The sequence below is a fragment of the Chiloscyllium plagiosum genome, chromosome 19 (assembly GCF_004010195.1).
Source record: "Chiloscyllium plagiosum isolate BGI_BamShark_2017 chromosome 19, ASM401019v2, whole genome shotgun sequence".
Lineage (NCBI taxonomy): Eukaryota > Metazoa > Chordata > Chondrichthyes > Orectolobiformes > Hemiscylliidae > Chiloscyllium > Chiloscyllium plagiosum.
In genome coordinates, this window is record NC_057728.1 from 29772264 (window position 1) to 29791550 (window position 19287).

Below are 19287 nucleotides of genomic sequence, written 5' to 3' on the forward strand. Positions count from 1 at the left end.
AGGAAAGGGAGCCGATAAAATCTGGAGCTGGAAAAAGCACAGCAGGTCAAGCAGCATCAGAGGAGTGGGAGAGTTGATATTTTGGGCAGGACCCTTGCGGGAAAATTAGTTGCAAGCTGCTTTCCTAGAATGTTTCCAGGGAACTTGTTTAAATAGACTTTGATGGTTTGCAGAAAGCAGATGATAACTATGCATGACCCAGGGAGATGATAAATGGAAAAATAAGGAAAGAAATCTCTGAAAGTCCTTGAACCAAAAACAAGTCAGTATTCCTGAACTTTGGGGCATGAAGTGGAATGTGCAAATTTCTGTCTTTGCACCACTAAAATAGGAGTTCGTGAGGGTTAAAAGCGGAAGGTAGTTACTTCCTTTTGTCTACTGATTGGGAACCAGCTAAAGTTTTTGTTTATTTTGCAAGTTGTAAGCATCAAATGGTTGGGAAATGCCTGCTTTTCTAGCACAGCCCACCTTTGCATAGCTGAGCCAAAAGGACAAGGAAGAAAATAATGCAGCGAGCTGTGGGAAAGAGAGTCAGTAAAAGGTGATAGAACCTGTTGTTTATTATGTGTCAGTTTTAATATATATTTGAATATTGCCATTTAGTTTCTCCAGATATTGATTTTATGCTACTTCAACCACCAGTTTTGCTTTTTGACCACTGTTCATTTATGGTTTGGTTGAAAGTAGTGGTATCAATGATAATGGGCTAAGACTGCTTGCTATGTTTTGCACTTCATGAGTTTTTAAACTGTTTTGCAGCAACACATTGCATGCACAACATGCATGTCATACATGTTGTAAACTAGTTTAAAACAATGCATTTGACGTCTTGATATTTTTAATTTTAAAACTGTTCCTATCAAACTATTTGCCAACATATACTTAGATTATTAATTCTGTACAGTAATGCATCTTGTCATGTGAAAATGTTTAAAATATAACAACATCTGATGTACAACTAATTATTGATCAAAGTTTGGGTGAGGATTTGTAGCTCGGGTGCTCGTTGTTGTGGTCCTGTTCGCCGAGCTGGAAATTTTTGTTGCAAACGTTTCGTCCCCTGTCTAGGTGACATCCTCAGTGCTTGGGGGCCTCCTGTGAAGTGCTTCTGTGATGTTTCCTCCGGCATTTATAGTGGCCTGTCCCTACCGCTTCCGGTTGTCAGTTTCAGCTGTCCGCTGTAGTGGCCGGTATATTGGGTCCAGATCGATGTGTTTGTTGATGGAGTTTAATTATTGATATAAAGTATTAAAATCTGTGTTGGCCAAAATTAGAAGTTGAGTTTACTGTGTTAATATTTACAAATTTTGTTACTCGAACAGCTACAAACCCATGTGGCAGCAATAATGGTGGTTGTTCCCACTTGTGCCTGATGTCTCCAATCAAACCATTCTTTCAGTGTGCCTGTCCAACTGGTGTCCAGCTACTAGAAGATGGAACAATGTGTAAAGATGGTATGCATTTACCAGATATGAAGTTAAATGTCTAATTTGATCACTTACCTTGCAGTCTTTTATATAAATATTTGCTTCCTATGAGGTCCCTGTGATCTCTAGTGGATTATTTGTTCACGTGAACTTGAAGATACTCTATCTTCTGGCAATAGGTATCCTATATCTCTCAGGCAGTGTTTATTTCATGCTGTACCTCACTGTGACTTGGGAGTCCTAAGTATTGTTTGAAATACTTTGTGGCACAGTGCTCAAGTGTTAGGGCAACAGGGTTTGTCATGATTGTAAAAATGCTGAGATTATTTCAGTGAGTTTTAACTAAGTGTAAACTTAGAAAGGATGTTTCCTCATTCGTGGCAATCTGAAACAAAAGACCGTAGTTTTAGGATAAGAGGTAACAGATTTACAACTTGGATCAGGAGATATTACTTCTCTCAAAGGGTGAAATTTGCAACCCCAGAGTATTAGGGATGCTGGGGACATTGAATAAATCTGAGGAGGAGAGACAGATTTTTAATTATTGGTTGAAGAGCTGTGGAGAATGGGCAGGAAAGTGGGGTTGAAGCTGAGATGAGATCAGCCATGATTGTATCAAATGGTGGAGCAGGCTCAAGAGGCTGAATTGTCTACTCCTGCTCCTAGTTCTTATGTAATATTGAAGCGACAACCAGTTCCCTCTGAACTGCATGACTACGCAACTGCTCTGAAGTTGGGCAGTTGGCAGGTCAATGCCAGTTGCAGTATTGCCTGCTGTTTCCGCACGTTACTGCCGTGGACCACGGAGGATCATGTGGAAGGATGAAAATTAGTGAGTATGTTGGTGGAACCCCATGATTAACTGACTGATATCCATGTATTGAATTATGCAGAAAAAGACTTCCAGAGATTTGCAAAGGTTTTATTTTGAGTCTGTTGTTTAACACCCACACCAGTTTCCATGTTTCCATTCCAAGACCCTTACCTTGTCCAGAAGCGAGCTTTCCACTGAGGAAGAGCCCTGCTCTTTTTAAAAAATTAACCTGTTCAGCTGCAGCACTGCTCTGCAACAGGTGGGTCTAGAACACAGGCCTTCAGGTAGGGAAAGGACTACTGTCCCACATAATCCCTCAAGCTATAGTCATTTTGATCAACCTGTTCAGGCATTTCTCCAGCCGAAGTGGGACTTGAACCTGGATTTTCTGGCTCAGAAGGAGGGATACCATCTCTGAGTCCTTAACAATATACTTTACCCATATATTTTGATACTAAAATAATACTGCTGCTTTTGCCCAGATCTATATGGAGGACCCTTTGCATGTGTGGCAAACATGATAGCCACTCCACTACAAGAGCCCTCCTCTTGAAATTTTAATCAGCCAGTTCAGATGTGTTATGACACACTTCCAGGGATGGTGGTACTTGAACCAGGGCCTCCTGGTCCAGAGGTGTGGATATTTGGTCTGGAATGTTGAATGTGGGATCTGTATCCTCACTCGTTCTAGATCCCATTGTCCCTAACAGTGGCCTAACTCTGATGTTTTTATGCTTTCTTTCTTGTATTAAACCTGAGTGGGTGCAGTGTCTGTAATAGGTTGGAGTTTATACACCATCTCCTCCAAGATAGATATTCTGAACAATTTTTTTAAAAAAGCATGTTCAGATAAAGTTAATGAAAGTCACCTTGCCCTCCCCTGTAAGTAGTAATCTCATTTATCTCATTATTTGAATGCTGAATCAGTTGTGCCCCAAAAATATGTTTTGCTGACTTGAATGTGTAAAATGGTAACCTTTGTTTTAGGACACCATTTGGCATTGATTGATGATCTTTGCAATAGAAGACAAGGTGAGCTGACCCTAGGCAAATAACAGCAACTATGGAAACTTGTAGTTGTGAATAGTCAGGATTTATAACTAGGCCATTCTTGCATGTATTCTGTCCATTGCAAGGAGAAGGTATCTTTTGTTCTGTGGCCCTGTGACTTATACAAGAACAATTCTTCATTCATCTGTACCTTCACTGTTTTCTTTTTCCCTCTATCTTAAATTAAATGAGAGTGCATGTTTTGTCATGCGTGGTGCAAGCATTGGCCGCCTGGTTGAGATGTTTCTAATAGAGACTGACATGAGCCATTGATACGACTAGACCATGCTATTTACATTCCAACAGTGAATGCCTGCATACAGCATGAAACCTGATAAATGGAAACTTACAGCAGTGGAAGAAGTTTTGTAGATATGCAAAACAGATTTTTTTTTTCATCCGCACTACAATTTGTGTGATAAAAACACTGCCATAAAGAAAGAGATTTTTGTAGGGAGACTGATTCTTGTTGCTAGGAGATGAACATGTGAGGGCAGCCCTGATTTTTCAAATGTCTGCTTGATACAAAAGGAAAGCTGCTGCCATAGATATATTCTATGCTGTAAAACATTGTGTATTGTTAAAAACGGGAATATATCCTAAAATGGTGGCTGGGGATACATCCAAATTTCCTATTGCCATTGAGATGAAGAATATAGAAAGAGTGTCCCATTTAACTGGATTGACCTGGAAAAAGCTCAACACAGACTACAAAAGGTGGAATATGTGTACTAGTCGAATCACATGGATATTCCTTATTCTCATAGCCATAGAGATTTGCAGACAAAAAAAGTAGTCCTTAATTGTTTACAGTTTTAATTGATTCACTGCTTATATGTTGTTAACATTACCCTGTCCTATTGTCGGCCAGTCGGACTCCTCACTAACTGCTGCTGCTGAATTATCCCTCAATAAAGCCCATATCCAATCTGCACAGCTTGCAATAATGACACCACCAATTGGCATTTTCCCAGGAACAAGGATTATAGTGGTAATGATGCCAAATTGTGTCTGTAATGGAGAATTCATTAATCAGCATAAAGACACAAATTGCCGAGGTAGCATTATCAGGAGTATGTGTTTTGTCAAACATAACATTTTTGAACAGGATCATTTGTCAATAAAACTTTGAGTATTTTTCTATAAAGTAAAAGTTGCTTTACAAGATATTGTGACTGTGAAATGTGCAGCATGTACATCTATTCCTGTTTTGCTCTCAAATTTTATACACCCTAGACTTTAAACCTAATATTTATTTTTTAACCAGACATTCTTAAAAGAAAACAGCTCAAATATCCAGCCATGTTTTAAAACAACTAAAATATAGTAAAATTATATGGCATTGAGCAAGAGTACACATACTTTCTCTTGCTCCTTCTAATGCCATAGGACACAATAACTGAAATAAGTTATTTTGTCATATTGATAGTCCATAGAGTCATGACTTGTATGCATCTAACAGGCTTTTTAGCCATAGCTTCCCAGCAACAAAGCTGCATTTGTCATCAATCAAAGCAATAAAACTGCTCCAAGGCTGAGAGTAAAGTATCTGAAGCTGAATGGTGGTACCCCATTGGTCACGCACAGCTGTACAAACCAAATTGCTTCACCAGAAGTAGGTTAGCTCTTTATACCTAAGAGATTTTATTAGCAAGTGAAATCAACTGCTTGTAAAGAGATAATTATATTATAGTGCATTTTTAAGTCTGTTTCTGTCTGAGTCTTTCTTGTCGTCCTGTTTGGTAAGTGTGTTTTTTTGCCCTTGCTCTGAATAAATACCGTGAAATTTCCGTTCAGGTTAATCTTGAATTGAACAGTTATTTTGCAAGACAGTCAATAGGATACAAACTGATGCCAGCTGTAAACTTATGTATGTTTTTTAAAAAACATTTTTTTAAGGTGCTTCTGAATTATTGCTGTTGGCTCGACGAACTGACTTAAGGCGGATATCTTTAGACACTCCTGATTTTACAGATGTCATCTTACAGCTGGATGATATCCGCCATGCAATTGCTATAGATTATGATCCGGTTGAAGGGTATATATACTGGACTGATGATGAAGTACGTGCTATCAGGCGTGCTTATCTGGATGGCTCAGGAAGTCAGTTTGTTGTGACCTCCCAAATTAACCACCCTGATGGCATTGCTGTGGATTGGGTAGCAAGGAACCTTTATTGGACTGATACTGGCACAGACCGTATTGAAGTAACGAGACTGAATGGGACAATGCGCAAGATTCTAATTTCTGAGGATCTGGATGAGCCAAGAGCAATTGTGCTTGATCCAATGTCTGGGTAAGAGTTCATTTAATATTTCTTGCATATTTTGGGATGAAGCTTTTTTGTTTGCTGAAGTCTAATTGGTGAACCCTTGTGTTAAATTCACCTCTGTTCTTGAATTTGGAAGCTCTTCTTCATAGAAAGGGGAGAAAACTCGAACACTTTATTTTAAATTGTAAGGAATCTTTGAAAACTTAATGATGCTGTGTGCTGTAGATGTTTATGTACCATCGCTGGCTGGACAAATAGAAATGTCATTATTTGACTGCATGAGCTTTCAGTTATAGCCCTGTGATGAGTTAGAATGTTCTTTGGAGCAAATGTCCTATAATATTTTGTTTCCTCTCCCCTTTTAAAATCCAAGGTGATTAGCAATACTCGTTAGTATTTTGTTTGTTTTTTGTTATAAAAAGTAAGTAGCCACTGTCACATTTGTCTTTGTTTCCTCCAAACAGGTACATGTACTGGACAGACTGGGGAGAGATTCCAAAGATAGAACGTGCCACTTTAGATGGATCAGACAGAGTTATCCTTGTTAACACTTCATTGGGCTGGCCAAATGGTCTAGCCCTGGATTACAAAGAAAGAAAAATGTACTGGGGAGATGCAAAAACTGATAAGATAGAGGTTTGTATGTAATGTGCATTAGAATATTAACTGCCATCATTTTTGTGCACTTTATAAACTCTTGTATACATGTTTGATTTAAATGTTCGAAATGAATTTTTTTAAGGATTTTTTTGTTTATTTATCTTAGCAAAACATATTTTGTGTTTGTGGCGGTATTCTAATGTTCACAAACAATGGAAGATGACAGTTGCAATAATACAAGTAGTTCCAATGTATGATGAAATTGCATTTATAGATGGCGTAGTGAATTTAATGAAATAAAAACAAAAATAGCTATTGTGCATCTCGTAAGTTATAGAATCATAGAATGGTTACAATACAGGAGGAGGTCAATCAATCCACTTGTGCCACACAGTTCTCTGATTTAGTATGATACTCAAATAAGTTCTTCTCTGTATAGATTTGATTCCCTCCAGTGTGGAAACAGGCCATTCCGCCCAACAAGTCCACAGCAACCTTCCGAAGAGTAACCCACCCAGGCCCATTGCCCTCTGATTAACGCACCTAACACGATGGGCAACTTAGCATGGCCAATCCACCTGACCTGCACATCTTTGAACTGTGGAAGGAAACAGGAGCACCCAGAGGAAACCCACGCAGACACAGGGAGAATGTCTGCATGGAGTTTGCACAGTCACCCGAGGCTGGAATTGAACCTGGGTCCCTGGTGCTGAGAGGCTGCAGTGCTAACCACTGAGCCACCGTGCTGTCCCACTTTAGCAAATACTTTAGAAAATAAGTTGGTCCACATTAAATGTCTTCATGCCCAAATAGTAGTCCACAGTCTTTTGCTCAAGGAAATTTCATAAGTCCGTTATAATGAGAATGTGGTGTTTTTTACACTTTGATATGATCAAGATAAGCCAGTGTCCTCAAGTGTCTACTTTAACTTGACAGACGTATTCACAGACAACCAGAGACTTTACTGTGCACATAGTGATAGCAAGGAATGTGTATAATTAGGAATTCAAAATGGTTAAAATGTTTATTCTTTTATATGCTACCTGTGTCCCTGTTGGGAAACGAATGTTCTGCTTTTTGGTGAATAGAAAAGAAACTCAGCACTGTTTAATTTTTGAAACCTTATCTGTTACTTTTGAATATAATCCCGACAGAGTGCCTGTTGACGAGTTTTATGCAATTGGTGAAACATACTCTTCCTGGCAGTGCACCAATTGTTAAAAGCATTGTCACTGTGATTACCTTTAGTTTGAAACAATATACCTGGAATCATCAGCTTGATGGACCAATTTTGTGTCTAAGGAACCAACAATTATACCCAGTCCTGGTGAAGGATTATTATGATATTTGGAGGGGAGAGAAATGGGTTTTAGTGTACATCTGGAACACTGCTTCACTCAGTCAAGCTTGCTTGGTTGCTAAGATGCTGAGTTAAAAATTTGCGATATGTATATGATCCTACTTGGTTGCTTTCCTTATGTGTTCACACCCTTTTACTCAATTCCTACTTATTAAACCACAGTCTTGTTTATGTTAGTTTTGTGCTGCATATTCCTGTTACTCATGCACAAGCATTTATAAAGAAAACACAAAGCCTTTTGAAAACTCATATTTTTTAAGTTTGTTTCTCTCCAAAACTTTGTTGCAACTCTAGTGTTTTACTATGGATAAGGTTCAGACAAACCGTGTGCAGATAATTCAATTTTCTTCTGCCATCTTGCTGTATTGTTATTGTGATTTAGTTACCACATTGTTGATATTACTCTTCATTGATAGGTCCATGATAGTTGACCTGGAATTAATTTCCCGATCCTTTTCCCCACATAGTTTAAAATATTTTCAAAACAAAATGCTCTCCCCATTTGACGAAGCTTCATTTTATACACAAGCAGAGCTTTTGTCATGGCCATGTCTGCACCACCATTGAGATCTGTAGGAATGATCTGCATTTCTCATTTTTCTTGTCTCCCTACCTTCCTATTTCCTTTCTGTGCTAAAACACTCAATCTCAGCCCAGTTATTATCGTTAGGACCAAGTCTCCATTTTGCCATTCTGTAAACAGCCTGTTAGAGCAACACAAAAAATTATGTTGCAGATGGCAGTTTTTTTTAAAAAAGAAAAATTTAATGCACCTATTGTGCGAATAACATAGTGTTGCTTTAAGAACTCTGTACAAATTGTGTTAAGATTTTTGTTGAATGGAAATCATCAGACAGTTAAAGGCAGAGCAACTGCAAGCTGGCCTCAATATTTTTAAAAATACACTTCCTGTGAATGTAGGTTCCCCTATGGTTGACCTTTTGATTGCATAGTAACCAATTCTGTGGACGGTGTGCAGATGCAGTGTGTTACATCAACAGAGACAGATTCATTAAGAAGCATGGCTTTGGCATAGCTGCTGTAGTACAGGGGCCCTGAGGAGATAATAAGCAGCAGCAGGGGTTAATGGAGATCAGCGGGAGGTGCAGCAGGATGCTTTTGTCCTGAGTTTATCTGGCAGTGTACAGTGGGCAAAGCAGCCTGCAACTTGGAAGTCGGGTTTGTCATTATTCACAGTTGGTTGCTGCTGGTAAACTACGATACAATTGCAGCTACTGACATCTTTAGTCTAGCATGAAAGCTTCAGCTTTCTGAATCTAAATATATTTAAACGTGTTTTTCATTAGCAATACTTGAAACTGAAATAAGTGAAATCTCTCCAGTGTTCTTTCAAACACAACTTGCATGTGCTTCCTGTAAAGTATAAAGATAATACTTTCAATCTCTTGTATTATACATGCGTAAAGTTAAAACTTTGAACATTCAAGTTAATTTTAATAAAATGTAGTTAGGTTGCTTTGAAACTAAATTAGAATATGCAACATTTTCCATTGGATGTAATTATTAGAAAAATAAGTGCAGAATTGAATAGATTTGTGGACTGTGCCCAATCAGGGGAAATGTTATACCTTGGAAGTATTTTTGAAGGCCATGATTGTTTTTCATATTAATGTTGAGTTGTAGATTTCTGCTTCATGCAATTTACAGAGGAAATGACCAGTATTGTGTGCTTTTTAAAAAATTAGCTTGTTTAAATGTTTGAAATTCTTTTAACTAAGGCAACCTAGTGGTACAATTCGTTGATTTAGCCAGTGCATTGTCTGCAGCTTTGTAAACAAAAATAAACCATTGGTTAGTGCAGATTGGAGCTTGGCAGTTCCAACCTAGATTCACTGATCCATCTCCATAACCTCTAACTTCAACTGGCGTTGGCAGGTTATTTAGCCATCCTTTCTCCTACAAAGGATGAAATATGAAGGGAGAGGGATGCTGTAAAACAGATGTAGAAGGAAGCTACACACTCAGTTATTTTAAGAGGGTTTTAATCAGATTTTCAGTGCTGTAAAAGTGAAATGTAAGCATTTAGTGAGTGTTAATTTACATGCTTCTCGTGGAACACGTCAGTATTGCGTAAAGCAGTGCTATATTGTTGCATTTTGAACATTTTATACCACAAACTTATTTGCATAGACTATTCAAGAATCACTTGTACTCTTGAGCAGGAAACTTGCATTGAGATAGTTGGCTTGATTTTACTTTTTGTACTGAAACTTTTCAAGATCAAAAGCAGCGGTTGAGGTGCCCAAGGAGAGATGATTTGGAGATGCCGGTGATGGGCTGGGGTGTACAAAGTTAAAAATCACACAACACCAGGTTATAGTCTGGTGCTCCGAAAGCTAGTGCTTCCATTAAACCTGTTGGACTATAACCTGGTGTTGTGTGATTTTTACCCAAGGAGAGAGACTGTATGTAAATCAGTTATGGCAGGTTTTTGTTTTATGTTACTCTAATTTGGCTTCCTGGAGCCTAGGAAGTAATGGCCTTGATAGAAGTACTGTATGGGAATGAGAGAATAAATTGACTGGAGCAGTTTTAGCGACTAAAGATCATGGAAACCATTTATATTCGCGGAAGGATTGAACCTCTGTCAGATAATCTCTAATGTGATGGTCTTGAGCATTTTTTTTAACTGGTGTTCAGGTTTAGGTGAAAATTCTGTATTCGGGAAGTGAACTTGTGACTCTTACCTAAATGATTAAGTTGTGGTAACCTGGGGTGAGATTGTAATTGTACAGCTTTAATCCTTGTGTTAATTCTCTGCTGCTATTGTGTAGTTTCTACTTGCGTCCTACCTGCGGAATACAATCATATTTTCGGTTTCAAGCTTCTTCTGAGAAATATACAAGCAGAATGAGAAGGGAATGGCTTAAAATTTTGTTATCTTTTGCCTTTAATTGTGATTTGAAACTATCATCCATTTTGAATCATCAGCTTACTAAGAGGTCTGGTCAACATTTGCCTGTATTGTATAGTTGAATTTCTTCCAGTAAAACAAAGCCATTTGTGTAGTCTGAGGTTGCAGCCTCTTTGTATTTAGTGAGGTTCTGAGTAGGTTCACACAGTAATTTGCCTAATAAAGAACTGTGCATAAAGTCAGAGAGAAACAGAAGATTTTTTTTTCCCCCTTGCTTGTTGTTGAATCATTTGTATTAGATGGGAACCAAAAACCAGTATCCGGAGAATGCTTCATTTTACATCCTAATCCTCAAATTGAGGCAGCCTTTTCCTCTGATGACAGACAACAAAGTCCAGCTAAAAAGAAGCTTGTTTTAGCTGTCTAGACTGGGTAAAATTCTATCGGTGAGTGGCAGCTTGCACTGCCTACTGTGGGGAATAATGAAACACAAGGCCTCCATTTAGTCAAGCAGAGAAGATTCAAAGGTTGTAACCTTGACTTTAGTGAACACTGAGTTGAATACAAATTGATTTGGGGAGGAGGTTTACAGCTCAGGCAGTTGAAGGGCTGTTCGATATTGTGTGTCAGCAGTGTGTAACTAGATTTGACATATTTTTAAGATGACCAAATTCCCAGAGGGGTTATAGGGCGGTGGTGGAGGTGGAGTGAGAGAGACCTTTTCAACAATGGTTTTTGACTTAGAATGAACAAGAGCTACAAGACAGAATCCAAGCTGTGATTATCTCTGTAACCAATCCTAGCATTCACAAGCTTTACATCTTATATTTATTAAAACACTGCACATGTAAAATTTTCCGGAAATGTCATAAATCTGCTCTTAGTTGATTAGACGTTTTTGTAATTGATCAACAGGTCAGAGAGTACCTACTTATTGTTTAAGAATCCTTTCTTAAGGCAGTTTTTTTTTTCTCTTCCTCTCCACTTTATTCTGGAGACCCTGATTTGAATTGGGTTCAGATCCATATCTGTTTTGAATAACCACCACTTCTGAGTGACTTCATTTTCCACCATAAATAATGAATGAGAAGCAAACTGTTTAACCTGGGCAGTATCACAGTTTAATCAGTCCTCATCTTCATTTTCAGCAAGTGCTTCTGGTAAGAAGATAGTGAAAACCTTGAGTGCCTTTTCTGTTTTCTAACCCTTGTTCTCAGTACTTCACTCTTGGTTTCAGAATTGTTTTTAACTACTTTTGGAAGGAAGACTCACCCACATTTTCGGAGTCAAATCTTTATGACAGCTGTAGGTAGTATCCCAGTAAGCACAAGATATTTTGTCAAAATGACGCAGGTGTGGCATCATGTCTTGTATCAGTACCACGATGTTTGCATTCCAATTCTACAAGATAAATGCTAGGGTTGTGGTTCTATTATATCACAACTGTTAATTGATGTATGACTTTTATACATACCAGACTTGCAGGCTGCAACAGGCTTGGAAATGAGTGTTAAGCCACTGTAGTACGATCGTGCAGTGTGCGTAAGTTATCAAAGTTTGATGCTGTCTCCTGTGGTTCAAGATATCTGCATTTGTTATTAATGTGGTGAGCTGAGAAGTTGAGGTATACAAGTTTTCCTCAGGCTTTGCAATTAGTCTTTGTTCTACAACTCACTGCTAGTTGATGGTGGAGACGATCTGATGCACCTGAACTATGGCTGATGCCTATATATGCTAATATGTCACCTTCATAATTTTATGTTGAGACTTATTGTTCTTTATGAATTATTTGAGAGATTTAAAACTTTTGGGAAAATGGGAAATGTGCATAAAAGCAGTCTATTTATTTTAATCAAAATTAGCATAATGGAAGAAGAAATGGTCCATTTGACAATTCATGTTGATTTTGTTTTGAATTGCATGTTTATGCTGCATCTATATTTTTGAACTATTGTGAGATTATCATTGTGCATCCTTACCGGAGGTATTTTTGGTGTTTCTTGCACTTTGTGATAAATACTGTATTTAATGTCTGTTATTGTTCTTATGTTGGAAATCCATTCCAAATTCTCAGTGGCTTATTTGATTAGTGAACTTCTTTGTGATTGCATTGATTGGATCATGAGATGGATGATTATAACTGGATTCAGGCATTACACAGATTGTTTCAATACCTTCTTGTTACCCTTGTGATTATCCACCACACTTCTGCCCTCTATAACTTTTAACTCTCGAAATCCACATCACCCATCATCCTTACACTCATTGACCCTTTTTTACTCCTGGTTAATCAACAACTTGATTTTAAAATTCTCACTCCCTGTTATCAAATGCTGCTCTCTAATTCTAGACATTGAGTATCCCAAATTTTAATTTATTTTTATTTTGTGCTTGAGGGGAGCAGAGGTACTTCAGATTGCAGTGCTGGTCAGCACATTTATAGGTACCTGATCAGCTTTCATTATATATTAATAATAACCAGTATCATTGCCAAATATCAAGTATTGTCCAATAGCTAGTTGTAGTGGAGTTGGTTGTGGCACTTGATATTCAACCACCAAAACCATTTGCTTGACATCCTGTAAGATTGCGTACTTAAACCCCCTCTCTTTATCCTCCGAAACCTGCTTAAACTAAACTTGAGTACATATCTTCAGTGCTGTGTTTGACCCTAAGCTGTTTTAAATCCCATATCATAAAACCACCCAATTTTAAAGATAGCAACGTTGCATTCCTTTGATATACCCCACAAGTGCCATTGAAGGCTACGGCAAGCGACCCAATATAGTTAATTCAGAATCTCTATTTTCATTTTCAAATCCATCTTGTATTACCCTTCATAACTTCGCAGTTTGCAATTCTCGTTATGCATTAGCACCTACAACATTTATTTCTTTTGCCCCTTCAGATTAGAATTCATAACAGATCGTTAAACCATTTAACGTCTTACTGTGGCATGCCCTCCAGTATGCTATTTTTTTTTACCCATTCCTCAGAAACCTTAACATTTTACCACTTTGACTTTGTTTTACCTTTTATTGTCTTCATCCTGCTGTCTCTGGTCAGAATCTATTTAGATCTCTGAACTTGGATGTCTTGCTTAGTTGGAGAAAGTGAGGATTGCAAATGCTGGGGATTGGAGTCGAAAAGTGCTGGAAAAGCAGAGCAGGTTAGGTAGCATCTGAGGAGCAGGAGAATCGACGTTTCTGGCATAAGTCCTTCATCAAGAATGTAGGGGTTTGGGAAGGGGGATGCAAGATAAATAAGAGGGTCTGGTTGGAGCTGGGTAAGGTAGCTGGGAAGGTGATGGGTCGATGCAGGTGGGGAGATGATGGTGATAGGTCAGAAGGGAGGGTGGAGCAGATAGGTGGGAAGGAAGATAGACAGGCCTTTCAACAAAACAAAACCTATGTAAATTGTAAGTTTCAAAAACGTTTTCTGATTTTTTTTTCATGTCAACATTTTTAATCTTCACTGAGATGAGATGAGGCTTAATTTTATTTTGCAGGTAGGATTTGGAACCCTGATGGAAATTTGATGGATTTCAGAAGCACTAAGTTCCTCATTGTTTTTTTTTTGGCATTCTTTCTGTTCATTCATGGTGTGTGGATGTCAATTGTTCTGAACTGTCCAAAGAGCAGTTAAGAATCAATGACATTATTGTGGATCTGCAGTCACAGGACAGAGTAGATATTGATGGCAGATTTACATCAAAACAAAGAGCTTCGGATGCTGGAGATCTGAAATAAAAACAGAAACTACTGGGAAAACTCAGCATGTCTGGTGGCATCTGTGGGGAGAAAGCAGATTGGTGACTCTTTCAGAACTGGATGATAAATTTCCTTCTGTAACGAAGAGTAACTTTTTAATGACAATCAACAGTGGTTACATGGTTGCCATTAAGCTGCCTCTTTGTTGAATTGAATTTTCACCATCTGTCTAGATGGGACCTGAACCCATGTGCCCACAACATTAATTTGGATTATCCAGAGACATAACCACTCTGCCATCACCTTACTAGGCATTACCATGAGACTATTTCAGCTAAAGACTAGGTAGCTCAAGAATGTGGCTTTTTACTCTCAGTAACCCATCATTGCACCACTCTCCACACCCAAAATCTGTCATATCCTAAAATTAGATTATGGTAAAGTCTGTTTTGTATCTCTAATTGACATTATTTGTCATGTTTCTTTTGTTTTCACTCCAATTTTGCCTTTTTCTTTTCAACACTACTGATTCATACACATGCTGTTTTCTTTTTGGCTGTCCATTAAATATTGACCAGATCATGAGTAGTAATGCACAGTAACCGTTTGATCCATTTTTTTCTGTGTGGTGATATGTGGCTCATCTAGATAGACATCTCTGTTTAATAAAAAGGATTGCAGTGGTTTATTTTTCCTGGTATAATTAGTATTGTTGTGTCTAACGACTTTATTTTAATTTTTTTTATTGTAACACCATTGTTCCACATATGTGCACAACATAAATATTGATTATGTATTTTGTAAGTAAATTAAAGTAACCAGAAGTTAAGTTTATAATTTAAGGTCAGATAGATGGATTCCTACTTTGTTGGTTATTCAGTTCAATCCTTAGTCAGATCACTATTTTCTTTGGAGATTTAAATTTATCTTTGTTCTTGTTTCTTGAGAAAAGTGCAGTTGCATGATTACATTTTATATTGTTCCTGCTTTAATTCCTTAGTTTAGTGATTTGTATGTGTAAAATAAGACATCAAAATTGTTGCCAGATTCTTGCTAAGGTTCGAGCACATCAGTTGCTATCAGTACAAGCAGTATATTTGTTTTGTCTGCATTATGTTGGAGTGTTGCTGAAGTGTGTCTAGAGGTGATTGTGGTATAGCTTCAGTTGTTTGCTGTTGTAGACAATATTCATGCTATGGTTGAAGTTTTTTTGATGGCCTCAGATTGTGAAATCTACATGATAGTATGGTTTGTGCAGGAAAGGAAGTTTGGATGGTGGAGATCTTTAAAAATTGAGAGCTGACATGATTGTAAGTCTGTTTTTGGGAAGATAAATGTCAATCTTATGTTAATTCTGTTTTCAGTGGGCCAGCTCTTTTTGTTGCAACTCTTAATGGAAACTGCTTTGTATTTCTTAAGCACCTCCACTAAAATAGTACTGTTGTAAATTCCAAAATGAATTATCAGTTTTTTTATATATTTGATTAATTTGATTCAGTGTCTGAAGCAAATATAATCATGAAAATGTTTGAAAATTTCCCAAAGCACTGAAATCTCAGTGGTTGTCATCATGCACAGTAAATGGTTATTAAACCCTGATAGTACATTAATTATATGAAACAAAACTTGGTGTGGACTACTTTGTGCATTTTGTCATCTTCACAAATGAAATGTCACTCATTTGAATAAGGTAAATTATTATTACAGGTTGATCAGAATTGTCCTTTTGTGTTTTGCATCTTTATAAATGAAATAATTATAAATAATATCTCTTTGCAAATCATTTAATTAAACAAAAGTTATTAATTGCTAGGAGCTGTCATTCAGTAGCCTACAAGCATTGATCATATCTAATTAGAAAATACAAATTGGAAAAATGCTTTTGAATATTTTGACCCAAACGTGATTTGGATTGAAGTGTAAATTTGATCATAGACAAAGTTCAAAGACTCTGTGGGAGAATATTCCCTATTTATGGCATGTCTTATGATTTGCTTCTCTTGCCACCTAATTTCTTATAATCTATGGAGTAAAAACCGATTATGCAAAAAATCTGAGTTGAATCTACATTTATTGATATATCAAAACTAATCCCATCAACTAGTTTTGAATTGGGTATGGTTTAAGGTGAGATAAAGGCCTAATTTTGAAATTATTTTAGTATTGGTTCATAATATAAATCTTATATGATACTTTGTCTCCATAACGCCAACATTTCTACCTGTTAAATTGGAGAATTGATCATTAAAAAGGGTTTTGCTGTAAAAGAGTCCAAGGAGAGAAGCTGTAGTGAGCAGTCAGTTGGTAGCCTATAATAGTAAAGGATTTCAGGCTGAGAGCAAATTACTTACATGATCTAAAAGGAAGCAGCATAGGGTTTCATAAAATTTAAAATCAATAGGACAAAATGAATAGCTGCATAGACAAATGCAGGTTAATTAAGGAATGTAGAATAGGTTGCTCAACATGAAATCATGCTTAATTAATTTGTTAAATTTTTTTTTGAGGTAACAGAGGGCTGTTGAGTGCTGTGCTGTTGTGGTGTACATAGACTCCCAGAAGGCATTTGATACAGTACCATGCAGTAGGTTCTTGAGCAAAGCTACAGCTCATGGGATAAAAAGGAGAGTAATGAAATCGACAAAGTGACAGGCAGAGAGTAATGGTTAATGGGTGGAGGTCAAAGCAGGTTAGACAGCATCCATGGAGACAGAACAAGCTAATGTTTTGAGTCTAGATGACACTCCGTCAGAGCTCTAGTTATTTAAACGAGAAATGTTAGCTTATTGTCTCTCTATGGATGCTGTCTAACCTGCTGTGATCTCCAGCATTTATTGTTTTCAGTTCAGATTCCAAAATCTGCAGTAATCTTTGCTCTAGATTATGGTTAATGGCTGTTTTGCGGGCTGGAGGAAGGTTTATAATATGCTTCAGATTTCGGTGTTGGAATCTTGCTTTTCCTGATATACAGTCATAATTTCAAAGTTTGTAGATGATCTGAGATTTGGAAACATCATTAAACTATGAGGAGGATTGTGTAGAGCTTCAAAAGGACATAGACAAGTTGATAGAATGGACAAGCAGGTGCCAAATGAAGGTCAGTGCAGAGAAATGTGAAATAATGTGTCTTCGGTAGGAAGAGTATAGAGGGACAAGATAAAATAAAGGGCGAAATTCTGAAAAGGGATGCAAGATCAGAGGCACTTGGTATACATGTGCATGAGTCATTGAAGGTGACAGAACCTCTGGTTAATAAAGCTTACGAGATTCAGGCTTTATCAATTTTTGAGAAGATTTGTAGCTCGCTGAGCGAGAAGGTTTGTTTTCAGACACCATGACTAGGTAACATCAGTGAGAATCTCTGAAGCACTGGTGGTATGTCCCGCCTCTCTATTTATAGGTCTTGGTTTCTTAAGTTGGGTGATGTCATTTCTGGTTCAGTTGGTGTTCATGTATCCTGGTGGCAAGTTTCCTGCTTGTTTGATGATGTGATTTTTTTTTTACAGTATTTTGTAAATGACGTTAGTTTTTATGGTAGTATCTAATGGATCCTTTAGGTTTATTAGTCACTGTTTAAGTGTGTTGGTAGATTTGTGGGCTACCATAATGCCATTCTACCTTCCCTTCACTGGAGACTCTCATTGATGATGTTACCTAGTCATGGTGATGAAACATCTGAAAATAAATCTGCCAGCTCAGCAAGCTAACTTACGTACTTATTGAGGCTTTATTAATAGGAACATACAATGCAAAAGGGAAGGTGGTTATGTTGAACTTGTACAGAAAAGAAGTTCGGCCTCAGTTGAAGTATTTGCTAGTTCTAGGCACTGTACTTTAGGAAGGATGTGAATACATTGGAGCAAATGTAGAAAAGATTCACGAGAATTCTTTCGGGGATGAAGAACTTTAGCTCTGAAAATAGATTGCAGAAGTTAGGACTATTCGTCTTCAAGAAAGAAGGCTGAGTGAATGATTTTCGTAGAGGTATCCAAGAACAAAAGGGGTCCAGATAAGTAAGTTGGGAAAAATCTGTTCTTGCTGGAGAAAGAATTGTAAACAAGAGGGCATAGATTTAAACTATTTGGCAGCACTTGAAAGCGATGTGCGAAACTTTTTCAATCGATGAATGGCTGGGATTGGAAATGCTGCGAGACTGTTGCAGAGGCAGTTTCAATTGAAACATTCAGAAGGGCATTAGACTGTTATCTGAAAAGGAAAATGTGCAGGGTTACAGGGAGAGGCAGATGATTGGCATTAAGGGAATTGCTCATTCTGAGTGCCAGTGCAGATACAGTGAGCCAGATGATGCTCTTCTGCATTGTGACAATTCTGTGATTTCATGATTCATGTATAAAAGGGAACCACAAATAACAAGGGTGCCAACTCTTGAGTATAACTTTGGAACTTTTTAACATGCACTCAGGTGGGGGTACATACTGTTCAAACTAATGGAAGCCAGTAGCATACACACTTTCTTCTCAGCTATTCAAATTTGAGTACTGTATAAACAAATATAATGCATTCATCTTATGGCTTTATCCTAACCCCTGTTTTTAATTGCCTTGGTTTTAGTCACCAGTTTAATATCAGTTAGTAGCAGGTTCTAAATTTGCCCTCAGCTGTTTAACTTCCATTGTAACATCATTTCAGGCCAGGTCTTCGATAACCCAATCTGCAACAGTTTTAAGTAGCCTCTCTTGCTTCGTGACCCTCTTGATCACTGCCGATCCTTCCTTTCTTGCTGAGGCTGGAAAGTCTCCTCCTCATTGACACTGCTCTTTACCAGGTTCAGGAGAGGGAGGTGGTGACTGGGATGTTAGTTTGGGATGAGCGTCAGGGCTCATGATGGTAAGTAGAAGCAGCAACAATTTTTAAATTTTATTTTAGAAGTTACTTAATTTCAAATGTAGGAATTCAGCAATGTAAGCTATTTCAGTTTACAGGATGCAATATTTTGACATTCTATTCTCATGTGAAATGACCTGCAAAACTGAACTACAGCTTTTACATTGGATTTAATTGGAAAATGTGGGTTAGCTTAATTATATTTCATTTGAAAAAATTGCTCTTTTCAGGAATGGAGCAACAATGTTAAGTGAGGACTCTGGGAGAGAGGGGGTTGGTTGGTTGTCAACACAACTGCTTCCACTTAATTCCAATTGGATACTGCACTAAGTGT

The 19287-nt window shown here is 37.6% G+C and overlaps 1 protein-coding gene across 1 annotated transcript in view; it reads left to right on the forward strand.

Annotated features, from left to right (window-relative positions):
• The window catches only part of lrp6 (low density lipoprotein receptor-related protein 6), a 182276-nt gene that overhangs the window by 123212 nt on the left and 39777 nt on the right, over positions 1–19287 (forward strand). Inside the window, exons 5-7 of the mRNA XM_043709456.1 lie at positions 1323–1454; positions 5191–5587; positions 6028–6199. Coding sequence (XP_043565391.1) covers positions 1323–1454; positions 5191–5587; positions 6028–6199 — 701 coding nt within the window. The remainder of the gene's footprint in view (positions 1–1322; positions 1455–5190; positions 5588–6027; positions 6200–19287) is intronic.